General features: G+C 43.2%; 1 protein-coding gene across 3 annotated transcripts in view; it reads right to left on the bottom strand.

Annotated features, from left to right (window-relative positions):
- The window catches only part of DPP6 (dipeptidyl peptidase like 6), a 1,805,197-nt gene that overhangs the window by 100,304 nt on the left and 1,677,633 nt on the right, over positions 1-27,260 (bottom strand). For all 3 annotated transcript variants that reach the window (XM_073581572.1, XM_073581570.1, XM_073581571.1), the window contains exons 12-13: positions 20,015-20,053; positions 4,938-5,045 (exon numbers count right to left, since the gene is read on the bottom strand). In XM_073581572.1, coding sequence (XP_073437673.1) covers positions 4,938-5,045; positions 20,015-20,053 — 147 coding nt within the window. The remainder of the gene's footprint in view (positions 1-4,937; positions 5,046-20,014; positions 20,054-27,260) is intronic.

Here is a 27,260-nt window from a genome sequence, read left to right as displayed (position 1 = left end):
TGGCTCGTGCACACCACTGATTTTCTCATAAAAGTGCTATTCATGGTTTTCACATAAAGCACTTGTACCTATGATATTCTTTGTGTCTGTGCACGTATCGGATCTATTTTCCTTGGCCAGAGTGCTCCAGAGAAAAAAATTGAATACACGTGCGATTTTGATCTTAGTGTCAGATCAAATTAAGTAATTCAAGTCTATAGGTCTGTGAAAAAAAATTGGAACACACTCAGATGACCCCATTTTCATGGACTGGCACAATGTAGAAAATGGAGAAACTTTCTTTTTGTTTTTTTTCTCTCCATTTCACACACTAACCAAAGTCTGATCATAGTAATTGGTCTATTTTTCTCGACAGTGGAGAAAACAATAGTGTGATCCTGTAGGGAAGGTGACCTGATGGACGGACGGACGTGTCAGTATAGAGAAAGATAGGTTTGCACAGTTTAGACAGGTGTCAGTTACTACAGTGGGGAAACAGCTAGGAAAGTGTAGTGGACGTGCAGTACCTTGGGTTGACCATTAGATGGCAGGGAGGAGTGTGAGCAAAGGACTTGACATCAGCTTAGGGCTTTAGAAACCGTTGGTCATGGGGGGCGGAGTTACAGGGACAGGGGACCGGGAGTGCTATAAATACTGAGGGAGGGTTCCAGAAGGTTCCAGTCCCCAGGGGGAGCTCCAGTGACAGGAGGACTGTGACAGTCTGTGCGCTGTGAGGAGAATCCAAACCAGGGGGACTGAGGAGAGAGAACGTCAGGGGGTGGTCCTGACAGGAATACCGCAATATAGAGGTTATATCGACGAGGCACAGAGGTTACGGATACCGTGTTAAGAAAGACGTTGTGACCAGTGAAATTACTGTTGGTTTACGGGCCTAAGGCGGCCACAGTGACGGTCCTGTCAAAAGCGTCAACAAGAGTAAAGGGACGGTACGTATATATACGTCCCTGGCGAAAGTACGGTGTTCTGTGGTGTATTGTAACCGGAGTGCCTTGAGGAAAATTGCGGAGTGCTGTGAGGCTGTCAGACGGACAGCGAGTGAATAAAGCTTGGACCTGTTGCACCCGAAAATGGCCTCTATTTGTCTCTGTTCATCTCTGCGCGGTATGATGAGGGACCACCCCCCCAGCTCGGCCACCGACCCTACATTTGGCGTAGTCGGCAGGATAGCCGCCGCTAATACCCCATCTTCTGCGGCAGGCCTGCCTCAAGTAATGGAAAGAGATTTGGACTATGCTGCATGGAGTGGAAACACCTGTGGATTACAACTGGCTTACCTGTGGAATACAAATTGGGAGCGCTGTGGTGACTCAGTGGTGCTGACAGAAGATCCGTGGCGGTACCAGGTGCTGCGCAAGATGGCGGCATTGCTACAGCGCAGGGGAGGCATTGCTACAGCATAGGGGAGAGGTCCGGGTGTTTGCAGTCATGTTGAATGGACTGGGGCCCCCTCCAACGTACCCCCGTGGACAGCAGTATGTGCCCAGAGGCCGACGCTCCCATGTACTGGACCCTGGCAGATGGGTGGAAAGGCCTGCCAACGCCCCACCAAGCAGGAGGAGTGGCACAGAAGAAAAGCTTGGCTGCAGCTGTCTGGCGCCATTCGATTGCTGCCCAATGGACGGTATGAGACGCTGCGGGCGTCGGGGCATCGGCCGCCAAGAGTGGCAATGGCGGTGGGAGATGGAGCTGTGCCAGAAGTCGCCCTCAGGACCACGGGCTGGTAGCGGGATGCTGAGCTGGGGAGCAGAGCCTGAGCGGAGTCAGCGAGAGCGGCCGCCACCAATACCGGCAGAGGACTTCTCAGCGGAGCCCCCGAGTCTGGGGGAAAGGCCCGCAGGACAGTGGAGCGAGGGACGAAGGCTGCGGGGGAAGCCGTGTGTTGATGTGATGGAGGCTGCAGTGCCGGGGAAGATGAGAGTACCCCCAGCCCCACCAGTGCCTCCGCAAGCGGCCCCCACCATTCTGCCGCAGCACGCTGCCCCCTGCACACCGGAAGGCCTAGGTACATCGGGCCCGGTAGTGTATGCAGAGCTGAGCGAGGCCCCTGCTCAAGTCCCCAAGCTACCCCGCCCGGAGCCACCAGTGCGGAGCTCACCCAAAGAAGACGCTGCTGCATTCCCCCTGCTGATAGCAGCTGCATCGTTGGAACCGGCCGTTACTCCGTCTCCGTTGGAAGTAGTGGATGCAGCTTGTCCTGAGGCCGCGGTTATGCCGGCGCTGGAGCTGGCTGCGGCCGACTTAGCAGGCCCTGTGACTTCAGCCCTCAAGGACCCGGCTGTCCCCATTTGCCACCTAGCCCCAGCGGCTGCTGGGCCGCAGATATCATCGGCCGCCTCTGCCCCATGCGCTTTTCCAGCAAAGTCCCGCCCACCGGACTCTGGGACTGGCGCGGCTCCCTCCGTTTGGGTCGCGGAGGTGATCAAACAGAAGAAAGTTCGGGAGCAGGAGGTATGGAGCCTGCTCCACTCAAAGGGGGAGGCTGGCATGGCAGTGCAGAGATCACGGTGATGGCTGGTATATACCAACGTCGACAGGGGGTACGGCTTCATCCGTGACATGACTGGCCAGAAGGTGTATGTGAATGTGGCCTCCATATGGCATGGTCGGGCTCTGAAGGAAGGGGACTTGGTTTCCTACTATAAAGAATACTGCCCCCATGGATATTATGCGGTGGCAGTACTGGCGGAGCCCCAAGAAAGCGAACCCCCCGTAAAGAGGACTGTTGTGGACACTCCCTGTATCTCTGGGGGGCTCCACAGCTGTGGGGTCCCTCACTACTAGCCACTGCGTAGTGAAGTAGACTGTCGAGAGTTCGGTGCACTGTAGTGCAGGTTCGGGAGAACAGTTCTAGTTTCAAGAAAAAAAAATGCTTTATTTGCGGAGTTTATTTTTAGTATGCTCCTCTTACAGGATGTTATTTGCTTATTTGAAACTTGACAGAATGGGGATACGGAGAAGTGGAGGAGTGTCCAGGTTCAAGGAAGGGGGGAGAAAGAAGACATGCAATGTTTGTGTTATATGTTTGTTTTAGAAGCAAAAGGAAAATGGAAAAAAAAAAATATATAAAAATGGGTACTTGTGCTATTATAAAGTTGTTTAATGTATAATATGCCAAAGTAAAATGCAACAGGTCCGGGTAAGGGAAGGTCTGTGGGACCAACGGGAAGTGTGAGATCCGAAGAGGGGTCTATGTGTGAAGAGAGTCTGGGAGACCGAGACGCCGACCATGACATGTAACTGAAAGATGGGTAAAAGAGTTGGAAGACGTGAGAGAGACAGCCGTCCTAGGTCAGGTCCCCAACACCACGGACACCCCTGAAGGAGGAAGGCGGGCGCTGGTAATGATCTGGTAGGTGTGATACCTCGATCATGGCGTACCGAATAGTGGAAGGTGACAGTAGGGGAGAGTAGGGGAAGGTACATGCCATAGAGAGAATATGGGTGTACCTAGCCAATTTAAAAGACGTTGTCATGTGGCATGTGCGCTGGTGAGTTGCAGTAGGCTGCTCAGAGCATAGTGCTCCCAGTATGGTTCGGCCCCCGCAGGTAGTGGGTTTGGCCCAACAGCTGGTCCGACAACAGAGTGTAGGTGAAACTTCAGAACGACGAAGGCAGCGATGACGATTGTCGAGGACGACAATGGACAAAGGAAGGGAGAGTGTAGGGAAGGTGACCTGATGGACGGACGTGTAAGTATAGAGAAAGATAGGTTTGCACAGTTTAGACAGGTGTCAGTTACTACAGTGGGGATACAGCTAGGAAAGTGTAGTGGATGTGCAGTACCTTGGGTTGACCATTAGATGGCAGGGAGGAGTGTGAGCAAAGGACTTGACATCAGCTTAGGGCTTTAGAAACCGTTGGTCATGGGGGGCGGAGTTACAGGGACAGGGGACCGGGAGTGCTATAAATACTGAGGGAGGGTTCCAGAAGGTTCCAGTCCCCAGGGGGAGCTCCAGTGACAGGAGGACTGTGACAGTCTGTGTGCTGTGAGGAGAATCCAAACCAGGGGGACTGAGGAGAGAGAACGTCAGGGGGGTGGTCCTGACAGGAATACCGCAATATAGACGAGACACAGAGGTTATATCGACGAGGCACAGAGGTTACGGATACCGTGTTAAGAAAGACGTTGTGACCAGTGAATTTACTGTTGGTTTACGGGCCTAAGGCGGCCACAGTGACGGACCTGTCAAAAGCGTCAACAAGAGTAAAGGGACGGTACGTATATATACGTCCCTGGCGAAAGTATGGTGTTCTGTGGTGTATTGTAACCGGAGAGCCTTGAGGAAAATTGCGGAATGCTGTGAGGCTGTCAGGCGGACAGCGAGTGAATAAAGCTTGGACCTGTTGCACCCGAAAATGGCCTCTATTTGTCTCTGTTCATCTCTGCGCAGTATGATGAAGGACCACCCCCCCAGCTCGGCCACCGACCCTACAATCCTACCCTCAAAAAAACAGTTATCCCTTTCTAATCTTGTCCTTTATAAACCTGTCTTTTAAGTCTTTCTTTCTGATCTGATCTCTCTAGTAGGTCTCCATGAATTACAGGGGTTTTGATATGATAAAATCTTTCAAATCCCCCCACTACTCCAGTTCTCCCCCTGGTGGTTCCCGACGGTCCTGCAGCTGATCATGTACAATTCACATGGATGCTGCAGCCAATCACTGGTCTCAGCAGTGATGCTGGCACGTATTGCACATTATCGCTGAAGCATTGCCGTACATCAATTATTGTATCGGACATGTGCGGACCAACAGAGCAGTTATCCTGCAACAGCAGGGGATGGGAAAGGTGGGTTATCATTATTTTCTTCCATTGCTAGGTTTAGATAAATTTGATAAAATCTCATACAATTCCCAAACAGCACTTTTAGTATAATAAGAAAAATATCTTTAGCCGCTAGTCGTTTTGTGAACCGTCCTGCAAAGCAATGACTTACTTGTGATGAAGAAACTGCAATATGGTGAAATTTCCCACGACCTAACTGCGGAATTGCTCTCACAAAGAAAAACTTTCTGCCGTCCTTCGAGAAGATCGGCTGCTCGTTCTGAAATACAGACAAGATAGAAGCGTTCGCATTCATGAGGCAAAAATCAATAGTCTAATGGCTCAGCTAAACACTTGAAGTGGAACTGTATGAAAAACAATTGTGCAGTGTTAACTGTTATTACCCATATACTGTAGTCTCATTTCTCCCGGCTAATGATGCCATACCGCTAATATGTAGCTGCAACAAAAATGCAAGCCCCTGTTAAATCAACTTTATGATGAATTCGACCCTGCAGAAGCTCATGTGACATTCTAATTGGGCAAAAAGTGACAGATTCATACAGAAAACAAACTCCCACACAGAAAACTAGAATTTTATTAATATAAAATAAGAAAATGGAAAGTCATAATGGCAATTATCAGCAAAGAAAAAATGAAGACCTCAGTTGTATTTCTGTCAAAATTATTGTGACGACTCCTGGAGTGGACCCTCTGGGTCGTGGCACCAATCCTCCCAGGGCAAGCTGGCCTAGTGAGGACCACCCCCTATACAGGGAGTGTCAGGAGCAAGCCCCAGGGGATGAGGTACCACGACTGCTGGCACCAGGCGGCCGGCTCACAGGAGACACGGGTGAGTGTGACTGAAGGAAGGTACAGGATACTAGGGAACACAGGTGTGTACACGGAAGTGCGCCAACTACAGGATAGTGCAAGACAGGTACACGTAAGCACGTATGGCGTGTAGCGAGTAGTATGTCCGGAGGTGAGCAAAGCAGGACGCGTGCAAGGAGCACAACAGAGTACTGAATTGAGCAGCAGTTGTGTCAGGAGGTGTAACAGAGCACAGGGACAGAGTGAGTGCCAGGAGGCATGACTGAGCAAGAGACAGAGCACCGGATCAGAGAGTGTGCCAGGAGGCACAACTGAGCAAGAAGCAAAGTGAAGATTCAGAACGTGTGCCAGGAGGCACAATAGAGTACAAGGCAGAGTACAGGACCTGAATACAGCGCATAGCCAGGCAGGGACACGGCACAGCAGACCAAGCCAGGAAGCACAACAATAATCAGGCACCTCCCATAGGGGGAGGTAGCCTGATATAGCACATGACCAGTATAGCTTCCGGGGCAGGTCCTCCTTTACCATAGAGAGGACCGACCTGGAGACTCAACTGACAGGAGCGCACAAGCGCAAACAAGACATGAAGGAGGTGGAAACCTGGGTACGAGAAGAGCGCACCCAACAGGACCCCCGGAGCAGCCGCGGCTCCAGAAGAAATGACGTCAGGTCCAAAGTCCCGCCTCCTGGTGAGCGCAGCGTGACAATTATGTTGTGGAAGTAAATGTATTGACGATTCCTACAATGTAGAGTTCCAGATTTTGTTGGCAATTTTTTATTAGAAAGAAGGTTTCTGACCAAGCAAAGACCATCTTGTGGAGACAACATAGAGGAATGAAGGAAGGCCTTCTGATTAGTCAGATGGTATAAAGCTTCCTCTCAATGGAGTAATGTCATATGAGCTCCATCATAGCATGGTAACGTCGAGTCATTAAAGGGGGTCTTCGGCTTAAAATGAAAAGTCTGCAGTCACTCTGTGTGACTGCAGATTTGTGAATCCTCCCAGAGCACGCAATGTACACTACAAGAATTCACTGGTGTCTGCGGTGGGGACAGTGGTCAGGTGTTGTGAGTTCATTTTCCCCTTTGTCACTGGGGTCTGGTGAACTCCCTATTCTGGTAAAGGAAGGTAATGAGCCTGATTATCAGGCACCTGAGTCTAATGAGGATGACTGGCTGAGGGGAGTCACGGACTGGATATAAGACTGCCGACGCCCTTCTGCCCTGCGGGTGATTTCTCTGTGGACTTCTAGGACACCAGTCTGATTCCTGCTCCTCTAAAGCTAAGTTTTCGGTTTTGCCTGTTGGCTTTTTGTTTTGTTTTTTGTTTTCCTTGCTTTTCAGTATTCTGCCATTCCCTGCTGGGGTGAGCTGAATCTCCTTTTGCCTGTAGCTCTGTCTTCAGTATATTCCTGAGTACTGACATAGCTTTTTTGAAGCCTAGCGTCTTCAGGGCCTTTTTCACTGTCAGTCTTTTGGCTCTTATTTTCATAGGGTTTTTCACGGATTGCAGACAGCAGCCTTCCTGTCCTTTTCTATCTAGTTAGCTTGGGCCCCTCTTTGCTCAGTCTATCTTTCTGTCTGTGTTAGTATTTTCATCTTGCTTCACCGTCATTATATGTTGGGGGTTGCCTATTGCTTTGGGGTCTGCTCTGGGGCAGTTTAGATTTCCCCTTTCTTTCTTTAGGCCTATTTAATTCTCCGGCTGTGATCGAGGGGTCTAGGGCATCGTAGGAACCCCCCACGGCTACTGCTAGTTGTGTTGATAGGTTCAGGGGTCTGCAATCCGATAGCTGCCAACTTCTCTGGTTTTCTGAACTTAGCTAGCATTTCTGTTTTTGCCTCCTACGGTGACTCAATCATAACAGTCAGGTATGCGATATACATACTCCAGGGCAGAACCTGTCTAGTGGCCTCGCTCAATACACTTGTATTGAGTGAGATCGCGCCCAATAGACAGCTTCTGCCTGGCATTGAGTAAGACTGCACCCAATAGATGACTTCTGCCCGGTATTTAATGAGGCTGCGCCTGTAAGACAGGTTCTACTTGACCGCCATTCCCAGGGCAGAAATCAGCAAATCCTCATAGCGCACCGTGCATGTACTGGCAAAATTCACAATTCTGCAGTCACACAGTGACTGCAGACTTTTCATTTTATACTGGACAACCCCTTTAAAGTGGTCCCTCAGCATCAGTGACCCAACATAGTTCTGGAAATGAAGATTAAATCACCAGGACACTTTAATAGGATATTTCTCCTTAGTGGATTTCAACCCATGGAAAAAAAAATTCCATATGGTCATATGGGAGTGGTATCTATCCCTCATCCTTTGTGGCCTCATCACCTAGGAGTTGATCCTCTGGAACTGGATCGCAGAGTGTCGTGATTTGCCAGAGCAAATAAATTGAATACCATGCTTGCCAATTTTCTTAGTTCTGCAGAGTTCTCTATTCTCCGTTCATGACGTCGTTTCATCAGTGTTTAAGAGTATCATATTGCCAAAATTACTATACCAAATTTGACCTTAAATGGATATCCTCACTATTTACAGGATGGTTGATATAAATTAATGATCATTGGGATAACAACCACTGGGACCAACACAGAATCCGATAACAGGATTTTTCAAAGTCTCTTACGTAAATAGAGCAATGGTGGGTGTCATGTCCCACGATTTGGGAATCATACAGTATTATATTATCATTGAATTGTTGGAATTACATTGCTATGCAATAAGGTTTGCTCTTTTTGGAACTTTATCCTCCTTCTCCCTCTAGCCCATCTCTGATGTAAGCTCTGATGTCAGTATCTCTCCATCCTTCCACAGTCAGTGTATGTCAGCCATGTTAGGGTACGTTCAAACTAGACATTTTTTCAGCATTTCTTTTCTAAAGCAATACCTGATCTCTTGGCAGAACAGAAGCTACTGAAAAAAAGCATGTTTTCCTTGGTTTTTCTTGTATTTTTCACTGCGTTTTTTGTGCATTTATGAGGCGGTTTTGGCATGCTAAATTTGTCTCTTGTGCTTGCTGATAAAGTTTCGCATAGGAAAAAAAGTCCTAATCCATATAATAAGGTTTTAGCACAAAAAACGCATCAAAATATGATACCTGCGTTTTTGGTGCATTTTTCAACTCCCATTCAAATCAATGGGTGAAAAATGCTAAAAAAAACCCTGAAATAAGTGACATGCTCCATGTCCAAAAAAAAATAAAATACTGATGCCAAAAAAACAATGTCTGTGCATGAGATTTCTGAAATCTCATAGGCTTTGCTAGTACTCTAATAGTACTTTAAAACACAGCTGAAAATTAGCATAAAAAACACAGCAAAAACGCCCAGTGTGAACTTAGCCTTAATATATTGCAGTTATCATACAGCACTTTGTAATTACAATTGCTCATTTTGTCTTTCCAACCAATTCAATCTTATGTTGTCTCTGTTCTATGTAGAAACAGGAAGTCTCTTTTTCCTCCATTTATTATTCCCCTTTTCAACTCCTGGCCCAGCTGACACACTCATCCCTCCTGCCAGAGACTTTTGCAGTGACTGGTGAGTAAGGCTGGTTTCACATTTGCGTTTTTTTTCGCGGTATTTTAGCGCTAAATAGCGCATGCATTTTTTTTCCTATAGTTTGCATGGGATGCGCTTATGTGCGCATACACATGCGTTTGTACGCGTTTTTCCGCGCATGCGTTTTTTTGCGGTATGCGCTCGGGCGCACAAAATGCAACCTGTTGCATTTTTTGTGCGTCCGACTTGCCTCAAAAAAATGCATGCGCGCGCAATGCGTTTTTTTACAGCAAGACACCCATTATAAGTCTATGGTGAGCATATGTGCGCATTGGCATGCTTATGTATGCGTTTTTTTGCACATGCGTTTTTTTTTTACCATTAGTTTAGACAAAGGAATTTAGGGGTTTGGGTTAGAGTTAGGGTTAGTTAAGGGGGTTTAGGGTTAGGGTTAGGGTTAGGATTAGGGTTAGGGTCAGGGTCAGGGTCAGGGTTAGGATCAGGGTATGGTTTGGTTAAGGGTTAGGGTTAGGGTCAGGGTCAGGGTTAGGGTTAGGATCAGGGTATGGTTTGGTTAAGGGTTAGGGTCAGGGTTAGGGTTAGGGTTAGGGTATGGTTTGGTTAAGGGTTAGGGTTAGGGTCAGGGTTAGGGTTAGGGTTAGGGTTAGGGTCAGGGTCAGGGTTAGGGTATGGTTTGGTTAAGGGTTAGGGTTAGGGTCAGGGTCAGGGTTAGGGTTAGGATCAGGGTATGGTTTTGGTAAGGGTTAGGGTTAGGGTTAGGGTCAGGGTTAGGGTTAGGGTTAGGGTATGGTTTGGTTAAGGGTTAGGGTTAGGGTTAGGGTCAGGGTTAGGGTTAGGGTTAGGGTTAGGGTCAGGGTTAGGGTTAGGGTTAGGGTATGGTTTGGTTAAGGGTTAGGGTTAGGGTTAGGGTTAGGGTCAGGGTTAGGGTTAGGGTTAGGGTCAGGGTCAAGGTTAGGGTTAGGATCAGGGTATGGTTTGGTTAAGGGTTAGGGTTAGGGTATGGTTTGGTTAAGGGTTAGGGTTAGGGTCAGGGTTAGGGTTAGGGTTAGGGTCAGGGTTAGGGTTAGGGTTAGTAAAGTCATGGTTTGGGTTAGTGTGAGGTCCACCTAATGTTTGGAAAAAACGCAAACGCGGTAAAAATGCACTAAAAACGCATACAAACGCATAAAAACGCTGCGTTTTTTTCATGCATGCTCATAAAAATGCTTGAAAAAAACGCAGCAGTTGTATGCTTTTGTATGCGTTTTTTCAATGCGTTTTTTTGCGGGAAAAACGCGCTGCAAAAAAAAGCAAGTGTGAAACTAGCCTAATACAGGGAAAATTGACCTCCTTTTTCTACATAGAGCTTATAAGGATTCAGCTAGTCGGTTTTTATCATGTGATGTCATAGATCTAATGGAAAAGAGTAGAATTATCTAGGTAGAAAGTCAAAATGAGCAATTGTAAGTACACAGTGCTGTATAATATGATGGATGCAATCTATTAAGAAGATGCAAATGTTGATGAGACAAATGCTTCTTTAACCAGCCATATTGACAAGCTTCTTAGTGTCCCTCCTCTCTGCTGCTAACTCTCCACCCACAAAGTCTGATTGACAGCTCATCAGTGTTTCTCCTCTTTGATGCAGCTGGAATCTTACTTCTCAGTAAAAGCTGTAGCTGTCAAAACAACAGCTGTCCCGCAACAAAACACATATAGAAAAAACTGAAGCTCATTATGTTCAAAGTAGTTTTTCCTTGGGTTAGCATAGAGTAATTAGAATTTGAGAAATACTAAGTCACTGTATCATATCTGTGTGCCATATTAATCAATAACCATTCCACATGACATCCACTAATTGGAGCTATATCTTTCAACCATAGATTAATTGTTAAATATCCTTGACGTATTATGAAGAGACTGTAGCAGCATGTATCTTTTGAGAATCCACCGGTACACAGGAGAACTTCACTGAGCAAGTTATCTTGAGTAAACAGCATTTACTTCTTATGTGTAAACATGAGATAAGAATTCAGAAGCACACAGCCTGTGCTGCTGGTATAATACAGTCAAAAGCGATAGTAAAATTTAACAACAAGAGAGAACTTCCCTCCCCACAATACAGCAAACATTAAACGTCACACTATGGACATCTGCTGTTAGGCTAGTGTAAAGTCCTCCTTTACATAAACAATAAGTCCATTTCTGTTGCATATGCCAACACCCTTTCTCAACAGTAAGGACTTATTCAGTCAAACCCAACTTATTTATTAGTCTCTGGTGTTTATCAGCATTCAACGCGTTCGTGAAGATGTCTGCTGTCATTTCTTCAGTAGGATAATCCTTCAAGAAATTATACTTCACTTTTCACAAGTCTTTGATTTTGAAATGTCGCTTCAGGACCTTTAGAATGTTTTCTTTATCCCTTTCTTGTTCAGAACAAATCAAAATGTCATCTACATATATGAGTACATAAATCCATGTATTCATCAGCCTTTTTGTGCACAAGCATGGATCAGCTTTGCTTCTTTGAAATTTTTCATTTGCAAGCACTTCCGTGATTTTGTCATTCCACGCTTTAGCTGTTTGCTTTAAACCATATATGCTTTTCTGTAGTTTGCAAACTTTGTTTGGGTTTCTTTCATCTTTGAATCCTGGAGGTTGTTCCATGTAAATGTCTTCTGTTAAATCTCCATTCAAAAATGCTGTCTTTACATCCAGATGTATCAGTTCCATCTGTTTCATTGCTGCAACTGTGAGTAAAGTTCTTATTGTAGTATGTTTGACAACTGGAGCAAATGTCTCATCATAGTCTTCTCCATATTTTTGAGAATACCCTTTAGCTATGAGTCTTACTCGGTATCTTTCAGGTGTGCCATCTGTTTGGTATTTTACTTTAAAAATCCATTTACATCCTATGGCTTTTCTTCCTTCTGGTAAATCTGTCAGTGTCCATGTATTTGAGCCATGCATGGATTTAATTTCTGTTTCTGTTGCTTCTATCCATTTATTAGCTTCTTCTTTAGGGAGTTAAGATATGTCTTCCCAAGAAGTAAGTTCATACATTTTACTTGTGTTTGCCTTGTATGAGAGGCGTTTTGGTGGTTTTCATTTGTTCTCTCTCATTGAACGTCTTGGTTCTGTGTCTGTTTGTAGTTGTGTTTCTTCATTTTCAGTATTCTGTTCTTCATCAATTTCAACTATTTTCTCATCAGATACCTCTTCAGTTATGTCACTCCTGTTTTTCTCATTTTTTGAGTCAACTGAAATCATAGTGTCTTCATTTAGATCCTCAATGAATGTCGCACTGTTACTCACCGTGACTCTGTCTGTTTTAGGATCTAGGATTCTGTATCCCTTGAAATTTTCACTATGTCCAACAAATATTCCCTCCATGGATCTGTTTTGAAGTTTGGAACGCTTTTCTGTTGGAATGAATATAAAAACTTTACATCCAAAAACTTTTAAATGATTGACACTTGGTTTCATACCTTGCCACAGTTCATATAGAGTTTTCTTCAGTTTTCTGGAAAAAAGTCTGTTCTGTAGATATGTAGCTGTCATTGCTGCCTCACCCCAATATTTCTCTGGTAGTTTGGAATCTGTCAGCATACATCTCATCATTTCTGTCAGAGTTCTGCTTTTCCTTTCTGCTACTCCATTTTGTTCAGGTGTGTACGGAACAGTCTTTTGATGTTCAATAACATTTTGTTTTAAGTAGTTTTCTATTTTGTGACCTGTAAATTCACCTCCATTATCACTTCTGATGACAATTGGCTTCCTTTGAAATTTGTTACTCGACCTTGTTACGTAGTCTACAAGTTTATCAAAAACTTCACTTTTGTTTTTAATTAAGTATGTGACTGTGTATCCTGAGTAGTCATCTATGAAAGTCACCATGTATCTATTTCCTCCTGATGTAGTCACTTGCATGGGTCCACATACGTCAGTATGCACCAAATCAAGTGGTCTTTTGCTTTTCATTTCACTTTCTTTTGGAATAGATATTCTTGTGGCTTTACATTTTATACAACATTCACATCTTATGGTAATTAATCTGATATCTTTAGATCTTTTGTCAATTCTTTTCTTTGTAGCTCCCTTATACTGTCAGGGTGTCTGTGTCCTAGACGTCTATGCCACACGTGAATACAGTTCTTGTGATCATGTGTACATACCTTCATCTGTTCCTTTGGTATGTCAAGATGATATAATTGTTCATCTGCCTTGACATTGGTTATTACCTTGTTTCCTGCTAGAATTGCACACTCATTGTCTTTGAATTTTACAGTGAGTCCATTTGTTGTTAAACGCTTCACAGATAACAATCCGCCTTCCAATTTTGGAACATGCAACACATCCTGTACAAGTATCTTTGAATCTTGTCAAAACTTGTTTCAACAGTTTAGCATACCTTGTCCTCTACCTTCTGCGGTTATTTTGCTTCCATCTGCAAGATAAATGGCTTCTTTCTTATCTAAATCAAGATCAGTGAAGAAATTCTTGTCACTTGTCATATGACTCATTGCTCCTGAATCAATAAACCAACCAAGTGATGATTTCTTGTCTATTACTTTAAATGTGCCATTCCAATTATTCTCATATGAATCAGAAATTGTGTTTTTCACTTTCTGTATACCGTATGCTCTTTATGTTGTAATTTTTGTTGTTCTGCTTTCCATATGGTACAGTTTTTCATTAAATGACCTTTTTTCTTACATCTGAAACATTCTCTTGTCTCTTTACTATAGGGTTTTTTAAATTCTGTAGCTTTAAGAGCGTTTCCACTGTCCTTTTCAGTAGAAGAATCATTTGTTTGTTCTTTTCTTCTCTGATATTCATCTATTAGTCTGGTTTTCACAAAATCTAATGTGATGTCTTTTTCTGGTCTTGTCTCTAGGGCATTTATCAAGGCTGTATACGAATCTGGTAAACTGCACAATAATATTGCTGCTACATGACTTTCTTTAATGTCTTCACCAATAGACCTTAGCTGTGATATTACTTCCATCATTGAGAATATGTGCTTCTGCATATCGTCATTTGCACTCAGTCTCATACTGTAAAGCTTTCTTAATAGAAATAATTTGTAATTTAAACTAGATCTTTCATATAGCTTTTTCAATGCGTGCCACATTCATTTCGCTGTTTCTTCATTCCTTATGTGAATTAATTGAGCATCATCCACTAATAAGCTAATGGTGGCTCTCGCTTTTCTATTCTTTCTATCCCATGTCTGATTATCTTCATCAGGTCTATCTGTAATGATTACTTCCCATAAATTATTTTCAGATAACAACATCTCTACTTTGAATTTCCATAACTGATAATTTTCACTGTTCAGCTTAGCTACTGTGAGTTTCAGCTCAGTTTTGCACATCATTTTTATATAACCATACTTGTTTTATGAAGATATTCTTCTTTCTTCTTGAGACTTCCTGTACATCCTATGTGTGGTGATTCTCTGTAATTATTTCCAGTGTGCAGTCATCCAGTTGATGGGTCATAAATTCCTTTGTCCCTCTGTATCTGGATTTTTTTCAGTCTCAGTTCACTGGGTTTTATCTTATCTGCTTCTCTGGTATCTTAGGTTATTGCTTGCAATTAGCTTCTGAGTGTCTCTGTCCTGGGTGTCTGGGACTATCTCCTGTTCTGGGCGTCTGGGTTCTGGGCCCATATCCTGTAACAGAGTGTATCTTTTGAGAATCCACCAGTACACAGGAGAACTTCACTGAGCAAGTTATCTTGAGTAAACAGCACTTACTTCTTATGGGTAAACATGAGATAAGAATTCAGAAGCACACAGCTGTGCTGCTAGCATAATACAGTCAAAAGCGAAAGTAAAACTTAACAACAACAATAGAGAACTTCCCTCCCCACAATACAGCAAACATTTAACTTCACACTATCGCCATCTGCTGTCAGACTAGTGTAAAGTCCTCCTTTACATAAACAATAAGTCCATTTCTGTTGCATATTTAAACAGAGACCACTTTGGCTAAAGTATTGGGCATTCTGTCTGAATTTTACTGATAGGGAATGTTTTGCTAATAGATGATATACAGTGGGGAAAAAAGTATTTAGTCAGTCACCAATTGTGAAAGTTCTCCCACTTAAAAAGATGAGAGAGGCCTGTAACTGACATCATAGGTAGACCACAACTTATGGTGGAAAATAAGTATTTGGTCATTAACAAAAGTTCATCTCAATATTTTGTTATATATCCTTTGTTGGCAATGACAGAGATCAAACATTTTCTGTAAGTATTCACAAGGCTGGAAAACACTGTTGGTGGTATGTAGGCCCCATCCTCCATGCAGATCTCCTCTAGAACAGTGATGTTTTTGGCCTGTCGCTGGGCAACACAGACTTTCAAATCCCTCCAAAGGTTTTCTATGGAGGTGAGATCTGGAGACTGGCTAGGCCACTCCAAGACCTTCATATGCTTCTTACGAAGCCACTCCTTCATTGCACTGGTGGTGTGTTTGGGATTGTTATCATACTGAAAGACCCATCCACGTTTCATCTTCAATACCCTTGCTGATGGAAGGAGGTTTGCACTCAAAATTTCACGATAGATGGCCCAATTCATTCTTTCATGTGCACAAATCAGTCATCCTGGACCCTTTGCAGAGAAACAGCCCCAAAGCATAATGTTGCCACCCCCATGCTTCACAGTAGGTGTGGTGTTCTTTGGATGCAACTCAGCATTCACTCACCTTCAAATACGACAAATTTTGTTTCTACCAAACAGTTCTACTTTAGTTTCCTCAGACCATATGACAATCTCCCAATACTCTTCTGGATAATCCAAATGCTCTATATCAAACTTCAGACAGGTCCGGACATGTACTTGCTTAAGCAGGGGGACACATCTGGCACTGGAGGATCTGAGTCCCTGGCTGCGTAGTGTGTTACTGATGGTAGCCTTTGTTACGGTGGTCCCAGCTCTATGCAGGTCATTCACTAGCTCCCCCATGTGATTCTGGGATTTTTGCTCACCGTTCTTGTGATCATTGACCCCACGGGGAAAGATCTAGTGTGGAGCCCCAGATAGAGGGAAATTATCAGTGGTCTTGTATGTCTTCCATTTTCTTATTATTGCTCCCAAAGTTGATTTCATCACACCATGCTGCTTGCCTATTGCAGATTCAATCTTCCCAGCCTGGTGCAGGGCTACAATTTTGTTTCTGGTGTCCTTCAGCAACTCTTTGGTTTTCAACATAGTGGAGTTTGGAGTGTGACTCTTTGAGGTTGTGGACAGGTGTCTTTTATATTGATAACAAGTTCAAACAGGTGCCATTACTACAGGTAATGAGTGGGACAGAGGAGCCTCTTAAAGAAGAAGTTACAGGTCTGTGAGACAAAAATCTTTCATGTTTTTAGGTGACCAAATATTTATTTTCCACCATAATTTGCAAAATAAATCTTGCCAAATCAGACAAGGTGATTTTCTGGATTTGTTTTCTCATTTTGACTCTCATAGTTGTGGTCTACCTATGATGTCAATTACAAACCTCTCATCTCTTTAAGTGGGAGAATTTGCATAATTGGTGGTTGACTAAATACTTTTTTCCTCACTATACCTGAACTAACCTGTTAGTCAATCTTGATTTGTACTACACATGTCTATGTTTTAGCTCTACAACCCCAATCAGAATGTGTCCCAAAAATAGAAAAATACCAAAAAAATCACATATATCAAGTAAATGCCTGTTTCTCTTTCACTCTGCTCTTCTCTTCCCCATCTGCTCTCCATAGATGTCAAGAGGACATTATAATCTGATCTCTCATTGAGTTGGCAATCAAATTTATCATTTGCAGAGTGGATTTCATCAGTTCTTCAGAGTGCAGAATTTGTTCAAGAGGAAAGGAAACTGCTCTAAAGTGGAGAAAGTACCATTTTTTTTATATATATTATTAAATTTATCATATTTGCAGACAATATTGAGTTATGCAAAATATGTTTAACTAACATGGAACATTTTCTGTATGCTATCCTTTTCTGGTAAATTGTGTCAAATTTCAATTATGTTCTTTTCTTATTCTGGTCCAGCTGAATGATACACCCGTTCACTTGTTTACTCTTTAGTGGCAAATCTGTCTACTTCTGTAAGCATCTCTTCTATATGGAAACACAGTTATGCAGATTTGCTTTCTAGGATTATAATTAGGGATGAGCGAACCCGAACTGTAATGTTTGGGGTCCATACTGGACACATGGTGTCTGGTAGTGAACCCTGAACATGGACTATTAACAGGATATTCTGTTTGCCGTTTAGGTTTGGATGCCTAATAAAGTTTTTTGAAAGGCTGCAGCACAGCCAATCAACAAGCTTTTGGGCTGTGGGCACTTCCGAAGCCATAACAGCCATGCCTGTATAAATGCTGAATCAAGAGTGTCGCCGCCATTCTGCTCTGATTAATGTAGGGACAAGATGTAACTGGAGTGAAGGACAGAATTAGAATGCGCACTCTGCCAGATAGCTGCTGTGTGTACTCTGCATGTGTGGGAGTACTGTGCCAAAAATCTGCTTTGTATACTCTGCACCCATATCTGTGGGATTAATGTGCCTTTTAGCCTGTGTGTGTACTCTCCACCTCCACCTTTCGTAGTACTGTGCCAAAAAGCCTCTGTGTGTATTCTGCACCACCGCCTGTGAGAGTACTGTGCCAAAAAGCCTCTGTGTATACTCTGCACAACTGCCTGTGGGAGGGAGTAGTGTCAAAAAGTCTCTGTGTACTCTGCAACCCTGGCCGTGGGAATACTTTGCTGTTAAGCCTCTGTGTATACTTTAAACCCATCTGTGGGAGTACTGTGTCTTTAAGTCTCTTTGTGTACTCTGTTACCCTGCCTGTGTGAGTACTGTGCCAAAAAGCCTTTGTTTGTAGTGTACCAAATAGCCTTTATACTGTGCCAAAAAATCTTCTGCTTGTGCTGTACCAAAAGCCTCTGGGAATACTGTGCCAAAATGCCTCGGTTTGTACTGTATAAAAAATTCTTCAGGAGCACTGTGCCAAAAAGACTCTGCTTGTGCTGTTCCCAAACTGCTCTGTTTGTACTGTATCCAAAGGCCTCTGTTCTGTGCCAAAGAGTTACACTCAGTCCTCACCACTGCCCTACTTGCTGAACTACAGGCAGCAGAAAGCTGCAGCAATTGGCACCTGTATTTCATCATCAGAAATGTGCTGCGATGGTCTATTGACCATTTACACTACCCCTCCCACGTACTCATCCTCAAACAGAACAAAGGTTGGGCATCAGTGAACTCATTCACTTTCATTTCTGAGGCAGGGCCATGTGGATGGCTCATAGAACCACAGCCAGCAGAGTCATCAAAAAGCAGAAGTGATAGCTGCATGACTTGGGGTTCAGATTGCTTGCCTGATTTGTAAAGGGGTGAGATGAAACAGACGCCCTTGGTCCATAGATGTGAAATCGTCGTTTTCAGCAGGGGACCATGTGAAAGACAAAGCGAAGGAATTGAAGGTACTCTCAACAAACCAATCTAAAACCATCTGTACTTGGTTTCGTCCTCCTCATTCATCCAGCAGTACTCGGGCCTGCAAAATTGCACAGAATATCCTGTCACCTGCATGCACCAGAGGAAGGTGTTTCATTTAGATGCATAGCAGGCACAGATTGACCATGACCTCTCTCCCCTTGCAGCAGCTACATTACCAGCAACACGGCCATATCCCCTATTTAATGCTATCCTCATTGTTTTCACCAAAAAAAGTGCAGAGTATTACATGGCCTGTCTACAGAGAGAGAGAGAGAGAGTACCCAGCAGATTATTACACATGCCTGTTTTTAGAGTACCCCCCCAAAAAGTCAGTAAAAAACCCAGTGTTGACTACCTCTTCCTCCTGCGCTTCTTCCACCCTACACTGTCACCTCCACCTCTTCAATCTTCTCCACTTGGACTTCCGGATCCTGGTTCAACATAATTTTTTTTTTTAAAGTCATTTCCCTATCCACATTTCTTTGCAGGGTAATTGTCCTGCACTTACCCCCATTTTGCTATCTTTTGCAGCCCCCTAGCCCTTACTATGACCATTTTGCAGCCATTTTAAAGTGCTGAAGTTCAGGTCGCCATTGATTTCTATTTTGTTTGGGGTCAAGTCTGGATACCGAACTGAACGTTCAACTGTAGTTTGGCCAAACCTGATGAACCCGAACGTCCACGGGTCCGCTCATCCCTAATTATAATGAAAACCAGTGCAGGAATGTTATCTGTGGATATACGTATAAATTGTCATCTAGATGGTTGCTTACTCACAATTTGATAGCAAACTTAATGTGGTTGTCCCGTCTTTTGCCAAAAATATGCACTCACTTTACATGACTGCAGAATTCTGAATCCTCACAGTGTGCGCACCGCATGATGTCAGGATTCTCCGATGTCGGCAGCGAGAGAGGACAGACTAGTGACAACAAACAAGCAATCTGCATACCTCAGGTCACACTCCGACTACACATGCTCAGCATTCACTCAATTCATGTCTAGTCACATACTTGTGTGACCGCCCGCTCTTGCCACCAACACCAGAGAATTCTGACAGCGTGCGGTCAGGATTCAACAAAAGAATGAACAACCTTTAACCTTAAAGACATGATTTTATTTTGTGAAAAAATAGCACTACCAAATATATACTGTATAGGGATGATACTTCAAATCATATAAGTACCTACTGATATGCTGAGGTCACAGCACAATTTAGACCAATGCACGATCTGCCATCTTTACTGTGCACTCCTGTTTTCTGGTGAAGCACAGCATCAGAGGACACTGCTAGGCTTCATATCTACTCTTATTTACTGGAATCTTCATCAGGACAGAGTAGGGTTACATGTCATGTAAGGAAAAGTTTTCATTTGCCATTTTTGTCTTACCTGTCTGTGTAACCAAGCTTCACTTTCATCTTCATGTTTCTGGAGACAAAAAAAAAAAACGAAACACAAAGTATCAGGGTTAGTAACTGGCATACACATGCTGAATGTAGTAAGAGATCTCACACTTTATATTTGAGTCTACAGTTCATCTTCTATTGTCTATGCAGACAACGTTTTCTTCAAAGCAATTGTGTGATTATTCAGCTATAACTATTCAGTGGTCTGAAATCTGCTGCAAAATGTGCAGGTTCTGCAGGAGATTTTTAGGTGGATTTTGTTGGAACTTTCACCCACAGAATAACATACAGGTGCTTCTCACAAAATTAGAATATCATCAGAAAGTTAATTTATTTCAGTTCTTCAATACAAAAAGTGAAACGTATATTATATAGAGTCACTACAAACAGAGTCATCTATTTCAAGTGTTTATTTCTGTTAATGTTAATGATTATGGCTTCCAGCCAATGAAAACCCAAAAGTCATTATCTAAGTAAATTAGAATACTTTATAACACCAGCCTGAAAAATGATTTTAAACTCCAAAATGTTGACCTATGGAAATGTATGTTCAGTAAATGCACTCAATACTGGGGGCTCCTTTTGCCTCAATTACTGCATCAATGCGGTGTGGCATGGAGGTGATCAGCCTGTGGCACTGCTGAGGTGTTATGGAAGCCCAGGTTGCTTTGGTAGCAGCCTTCAGCTCATCTGCATCGTTGGGTCTGGTATCTCTCATCTTCCTCTTGACAATACCCCATAGAGTATGGGGTTAAAATCAGGTGAGTTTGCTGGCCAATCAAGCACAGTGATACTGTTGTTTTTAAACCAGGTATTGGTACTTTTGGCAGTGTGGTCAGGTGTCAAGTCCTGCTGGAGAATGAAATTTTCATTTCCAAAAAGCTTGTCGGCAGAGAGAAGCATGAAGTGCTCTAAAATTTCCTGGTAAACGGCTGCGCTGACTTTGGTCTTGATAAAACACAGTGGACCTACACGAGCAGAATATATGTGTCATGTGGACCCGTCCTGTGTGACGCGACCCGCAGGCCGGTAACTATAAACAACAAGACGCGGCACATGATACAGACCTGTGTGACACGGCCCACAGATCGGTAACTAAAACAACAAGACCAGGGGAAGGGAAAACAGTTACAACGGTGGGCCCTGCGATAGGGAAAGGGGATGTGGAGACCTCCTGCACTCCCCTGAGTCAGTGTCCCTAACGCTCCTAACGTTCCCTATGCCGATTCCGCACTGGGCGCCGCTCAGGATACCTGTCGCCCTAGCACATCCTACACCTATCCCTTGCTAGGGAGCTGGGTGGAGCAGACACTGGCCCCACCGCTGTACTAATACACATGAAGGAAAAACACAAACAGGGGAACATCACTTAGCTTTACTCTGTTGCACTTGCTCCTGACAACAGAGTCCACCACCAGAATGCAGCTCTCCTCCTGAAACGCTGCCACCAAGCTCTGTCAGAGCTACAAGGAAATCCCCTATGACTCCTTCCACACCAGGGCTAAGACAGTGCTGCAAGGAACGTTCTCCAGCTCCTTCCTCCACCAAGGATGGTTGAAATGAATGCTATCACCAACGCTGATTGCCACACCTATGACTCTTTTATAGCAAAGCCAGCAATCACACCTGCATTATAAATGTGCACTTAACTAAAGAAACAGAATGCAATGACACTCACCACCACCGGGGGCAAACTTAGAACAAACGACACCTCAGTGCAATAATCCAAATGGCCACTGGGGGCAAAAACATCTCTAAGCACAGCTTGAGAAAAAAAAGGTTACCTGTGCTTTTATCTGTCCTGATCCCACATGGATCATGACAGTATGGCTCCCAAAACCATCACTGATTGTGGAAACTTCACATTAGACCTCAAGCAGCTTGGATTGTGACCTCTCTTCACATGCCACAAATGCAAGCTTGTGTCCCTGTTGGAGGAAAAGTTGCAAAATCTCGAAGAGAGGTTAGCTACGTTAAAGATCATTAAGGAAGGTGAAGAGTTCTTGGACAGAGCAGAATTATCTCTTCATGTTACAGAAAGAGAAGAAATTCGAAGTGCACCTGAAGAAACAGAGGAATGGAGACATGTGACCCAGAGAAGCAGGAGGATCAGGAGGCAGTCAGCACCCATACTGCTCAGAAACCAGTACCAGGCTCTCATGCAGGAAAACGAAGAAATACATCAGGATAAGACTTTGCCAACAAACAGCAACCTTGTACGCCCTCAGAGTCCTCCTGGATGGAGAAAGAAAAATGTTGTGAAGAAGAAACGGAGAGTGGTGGTCATGGGGGATTCCCTGTTGAGAGGAACAGAGGCCGATATCTGCAGACCGGATATAACTTCAAGAGAAATGTGCTGTCTTCCAGGTGCAAAAATTAAAGATGTGTCTGACAGGATATCAGGACTCTTCAGACCTACAGATGACTACCCATTCCTGCTACTACATGTGGGGACAAATGACACCGCAAGAAATGACCTGGAAACCATCTGCAGAGACTTTGAAGACTTAGGCAAGAAAGTGAAAGAACTGGGAGCGCAGGTGGTCTTCTCTTCCATCCTCCCAGTGGATGGCCATGGAACAAGGAGGTGGAATAAGATTCTGCAGGTGAACAACTGGCTACGTCGATGGTGCCGTCAGCAACGATTTGGATTTCTGGATCACGGAGTGAATTACTTATACGATGGACTACTTGCTAGAGATGGGGTGCACCTTACGAAGACTGGAAAGCATGTATTTGGAAGTCACCTTGCTACACTTGTAAGGAGAGCTTTAAACTAGAACAACATGGGAAGGGAAGCAAAAGACCAGAAAAAGCCATACACCTGACAAATGCTATTGAGAACTCTGCTATTAGAAGTGGAAGGCAAGAACAAAGACAAAAGAATCTAATTAATAAAAATATTGGACAAAGAGAAACTAATCACAATCTAAAATGTTTCTATACTAATGCACAAAGCATGGGCAACAAACAAGGAGAATTGGAACTACTAACACAGGAAAAGAAATATGATGTCATTGGAATCACTGAAACTTGGTGGGACAATACACATGATTGGAATACAAGACTAGAAGGATACAACTTATTTGCAAAAAACAGACTTGATAAACGAGGAGGAGGTGTCGCATTGTATGTTAGAAATGCGTATATCTGCACAGAGATTGAAGCTTCAGAGACTGGAAGTTCTGAGGAAACTGTTTGGGTAAGAATACAAGGACAGAACAATGGAAAGGACACCATTGTAGGCATTTACTACAGGCCGCCTGTGCAAGCTGAAGATATGGATGAACTCTTTATGCATCAAATGGCCAAGTTCTCCAAAAAATATGACATAGTTGTCATGGGAGATTTCAACTATCCAGACATTTGTTGGAAATCTCTCTCAGGCAAAACTAACAGGTCAAGGAAATTCTTATCCTCTCTTGCTGACAACTTTATCTTCCAAAAGGTAGGGGAGAAAACAAGGGGAACTGCTACCTTGGATCTAATCCTTATAAACAGGGAGGAAATGGTTGAGGAGGTAAAAGTGGCTGGGACCCTAGGAGGTAGCGACCATGCTATTTTAGAATTTTGGATAACTAGAGGCGGAAGACAGGTGAAGACTCAGACGTCAAGGTTAGATTTCAGAAAGGCAGATTTTAAGGGTTTCAGAAAGAGAATTGGAGGGATCCAATGGCTGGATATCATTAAAGACAAAAATGTCCAGGAAGGATGGGAAATCTTGAAAAATGAAATTCTCAAAGCACAGTTGTTAACAATTCCAAAAAGAGGGAAGAATAGGAAGCATTTAAGGAAACCAGGATGGATGAACACAGAACTTAAGCACATGCTAAAAAGGAAGAAAAAAATGTTTATAAAATGGAAAGAGGGAGGCATATCTAAAGAAGAATATAATGCTGTTTGCAGAACTTGCAGGGCACAAATCAGATTATCTAAAGCTGAAAATGAATTGAGGCTTGCAAGAGATGTCAAAAGCAATAATAAAGGATTTTGGGGATATGTCAAAAGTAAAAGAAAAGTCAAAGATGCTATAGGATTTTTACAGGATGAAAATGATGAAATGGTAAGACAGGATGTTGAGAAGGCTGAACTTTTAAATTCCTATTTTGCATCTGTTTTCTCTGAGAAAGGAAATGTAACATCAACTGTTATTCACTGTCCTATTAAGGGAATAGAAGAATCCAGGATATCTATAAACAGAAAGATAGTAAGGAAACACTTAGCTAACCTAAATGAATTCAAGTCTCCAGGTCCAGATGAATTACACCCCAGAGTACTGAAGGAGATAGCAGAAGAAATTTTTGAACCCCTCTCCATAATCTTTGAAAATTCTTGGAGAACAGGAGAAGTGCCAGAAGACTGGAGAAGAGCAAATGTTGTTCCTATCTTCAAAAAGGGGAAGAAGGTGGACCCAGGCAACTATAGGCCGGTGAGTCTGACTTCTATACCAGGAAAGATCTTTGAACAAATTATTAAACAACATGTATGTCAATACCTGGATAAGAATGAAGTGACTAAACAGAGTCAGCATGGGTTTGTAACTAATAAGTCATGTCAGACTAACTTAATTTCCTTCTATGACGGTATCACTGATTGGGTGGATCAAGGAAATGCTGTAGATATAGTATATCTTGACTTCAGCAAAGCATTTGACAAAGTCTCTCATAAAATCCTTATTGAAAAAATGACTAAGTATGGAATGGACAAGGCAACTGTTAGGTGGATTCATAACTGGCTTAGTGATCGGACCCAAAGAGTGGTCGTAAATGGCTGCACATCCAGTTGGAAGAATGTCTCAAGTGGGGTACCACAGGGCTCTGTCCTGGGCCCTGTATTGTTCAACATCTTTATCAACGATTTAGATGAAGGAATTGAGGGTAATCTGATTAAATTTGCTGATGACACAAAGCTAGGAGGGATAGCTAATACTAGAGAAGAGAGAGAGAGGATTCAAAAAGATTTATATAAACTGGAGAAGTGGGCAGCAACTAACAGAATGATTTTTAACAGGGAGAAATGCAAAGTACTACATCTGGGCAATAAAAATGAAAAAAGCATATACAGAATGGGAGGAATAGGGCTAAGTGACAGCACATGTGAAAAAGACTTGGGTATACTAATAGATCACAGACTGAATATGAGTCAACAGTGTGATGCAGCAGCAAAAAAGGCAAATGCAATTCTAGGATGTATTAACAGAAGCATACAGTCTAGATCACGTGAAGTCATTATTTCCCTCTACTCCTCTTTGGTCAGACCTCATCTGGAATATTGTGTCCAGTTTTGGGCACCACATTTTAAAAAAGACATCAAGAAACTGGAGCAAGTTCAGAAAAGAGCGACCAGAATGGTGACCGGTCTGCAAACCCTGTCTTATGAGGAAAGGTTGCAGGATTTGGGAATGTTTAGTTTGCAAAAGAGAAGACTGAGAGGAGACTTAATAGCTGTCTACAAATATCTAAAGGGCTGTCACATTGTAGAAGGATCAACTTTATTCTCATTTGCACAAGGAAAGACTAGAAGCAATGGGATGAAACTGAAGGGGAGGAGACACAGATTAGATATTAGAAAAAACTTTTTGACAGTTAGAGTGATCAATGAGTGGAACAGGCTGCCACGAGAAGTGGTGAGTTCTCCTTCAATGGAAGTCTTCAAACAGAGGCTGGACAGACATCTGACTGGGATGATTTAGCGAATCCTGCTTTGAGCAGGGGGTTGGACCAGATGGCCCAGGAGGTCCCTTCCAACTCTACGATTCTATGATTCTATGATTCTATGATTCTCTCCACTCTTCCTCCAGACTCTAGAACCTTCATTTCCAAGGTCTAGTGTGAAGTATTTCAAAATTACAAAATCACAGAATTATCTATGGTTCCAATCAAGTTTTTTTGTTTTATGGGACTTATACTAGAGACACACAGTTAGTACTCGCTCACACTTGAGATGAAATCAAACAAGTACAATCCGATAAAATATTGGATTGCAACTCGATACGCTTACATCTGAGATAATTTCCTCATGCCGATTCGACATGCAAAAACAATCACAGCAGGTTGCGAATTGCTGCAAGAATCAGCTTGCACGCACCCATACAAGTCTATGGGTTTGTGTGAAACATCAAACTGCACTCGGATGTAGCAGGGCAGTGCAATTCTCACAGACACCGGCAATAGAGGATATGGAGAAATTAATTTCTCGTCTACGCCGCACCTGTACTCCGGTTCTTTCATGAAGAGGATCGGAGCACAGAGTACTGACACTCGGCTCATGCTTGCAGCAGAGCTGGAGCCAAGTGTCATTAGCATATTGCATCTGATGCTCATGCATCAGATGCCATACGCTCATGTGACTTCGGCCTTACCGACCTTTACAGAACACTTTACATCAATTGCATTATCATCAGATACAGGATTAGCGCTTGTGCTCATGACCAACTATATCAGACGACTATCCATGGTTTGCATGGATAGCACTCATATCCATGGTATTCTATAGGGCTGTGCACATGTTCGATTTTTCTTTGGACCAAAATCTGAGACTTGACTGATTTTGATATGAGTGTGAGATCAAAATCAGCAATGTAAGTCTATGGGTCTGTGACAAACATCAGACAGCACTTGGATGACACAGATTTTCACCAACTGACAGAATGGAGATGGTGGAATAGTCTTTTTTTTTGCTCTCCACCTCAGAGAAAAATTGATGCCATTGTGGTCGAACTCTGATCAGAATAATCGGACCGTTTTGACAGACGACACATGTATATACAGTAGGTATCACATTAGCCACCATTTATTACAATTGATGTCACACTCCCTCTCCGTGCACAATAACCTTTGCCTTTATGGAAGCATACTCTGATAATATGCTTAGAAGGATTCTATATAAAAGTTAGGGTCTGAGTTTGTCTATTGCCGCTTGGAAAAGTCTAAATTTGGCCTAGTGGACAGTGGAAAAAATTGCCATTTTTTAATGGCTTGATATGAAAAAAAAAGTTAAATATTTTGTTAGGGATTGTCCGCTTTCATGAAAGAGGGGACAGTTTGATATAAAAAAAACAAACCATGTTGTACTCAACATCCTGAAGTACAGGCAATCAGTGCGCTTAGCGGCTCAGAGAGGGGAATTCTGTCTACATAGGGAGAGCTGGTGAACGCAATGAATTGCAGTCACAAACATCGACATGATGTGAGCATTGCAGCCAATACCAGACTCCAGGAACAACAGCG

Source organism: Dendrobates tinctorius, unplaced genomic scaffold, assembly GCF_039654945.1.
Source record: "Dendrobates tinctorius isolate UK_male_01 unplaced genomic scaffold, ASM3965494v1 ptg000070l, whole genome shotgun sequence".
NCBI classification, from domain to species: domain Eukaryota; kingdom Metazoa; phylum Chordata; class Amphibia; order Anura; family Dendrobatidae; genus Dendrobates; species Dendrobates tinctorius.
The sequence above is the reverse complement of the archived record's forward strand: the minus strand, read 5'-3'. Positions and strand labels throughout refer to the sequence as shown.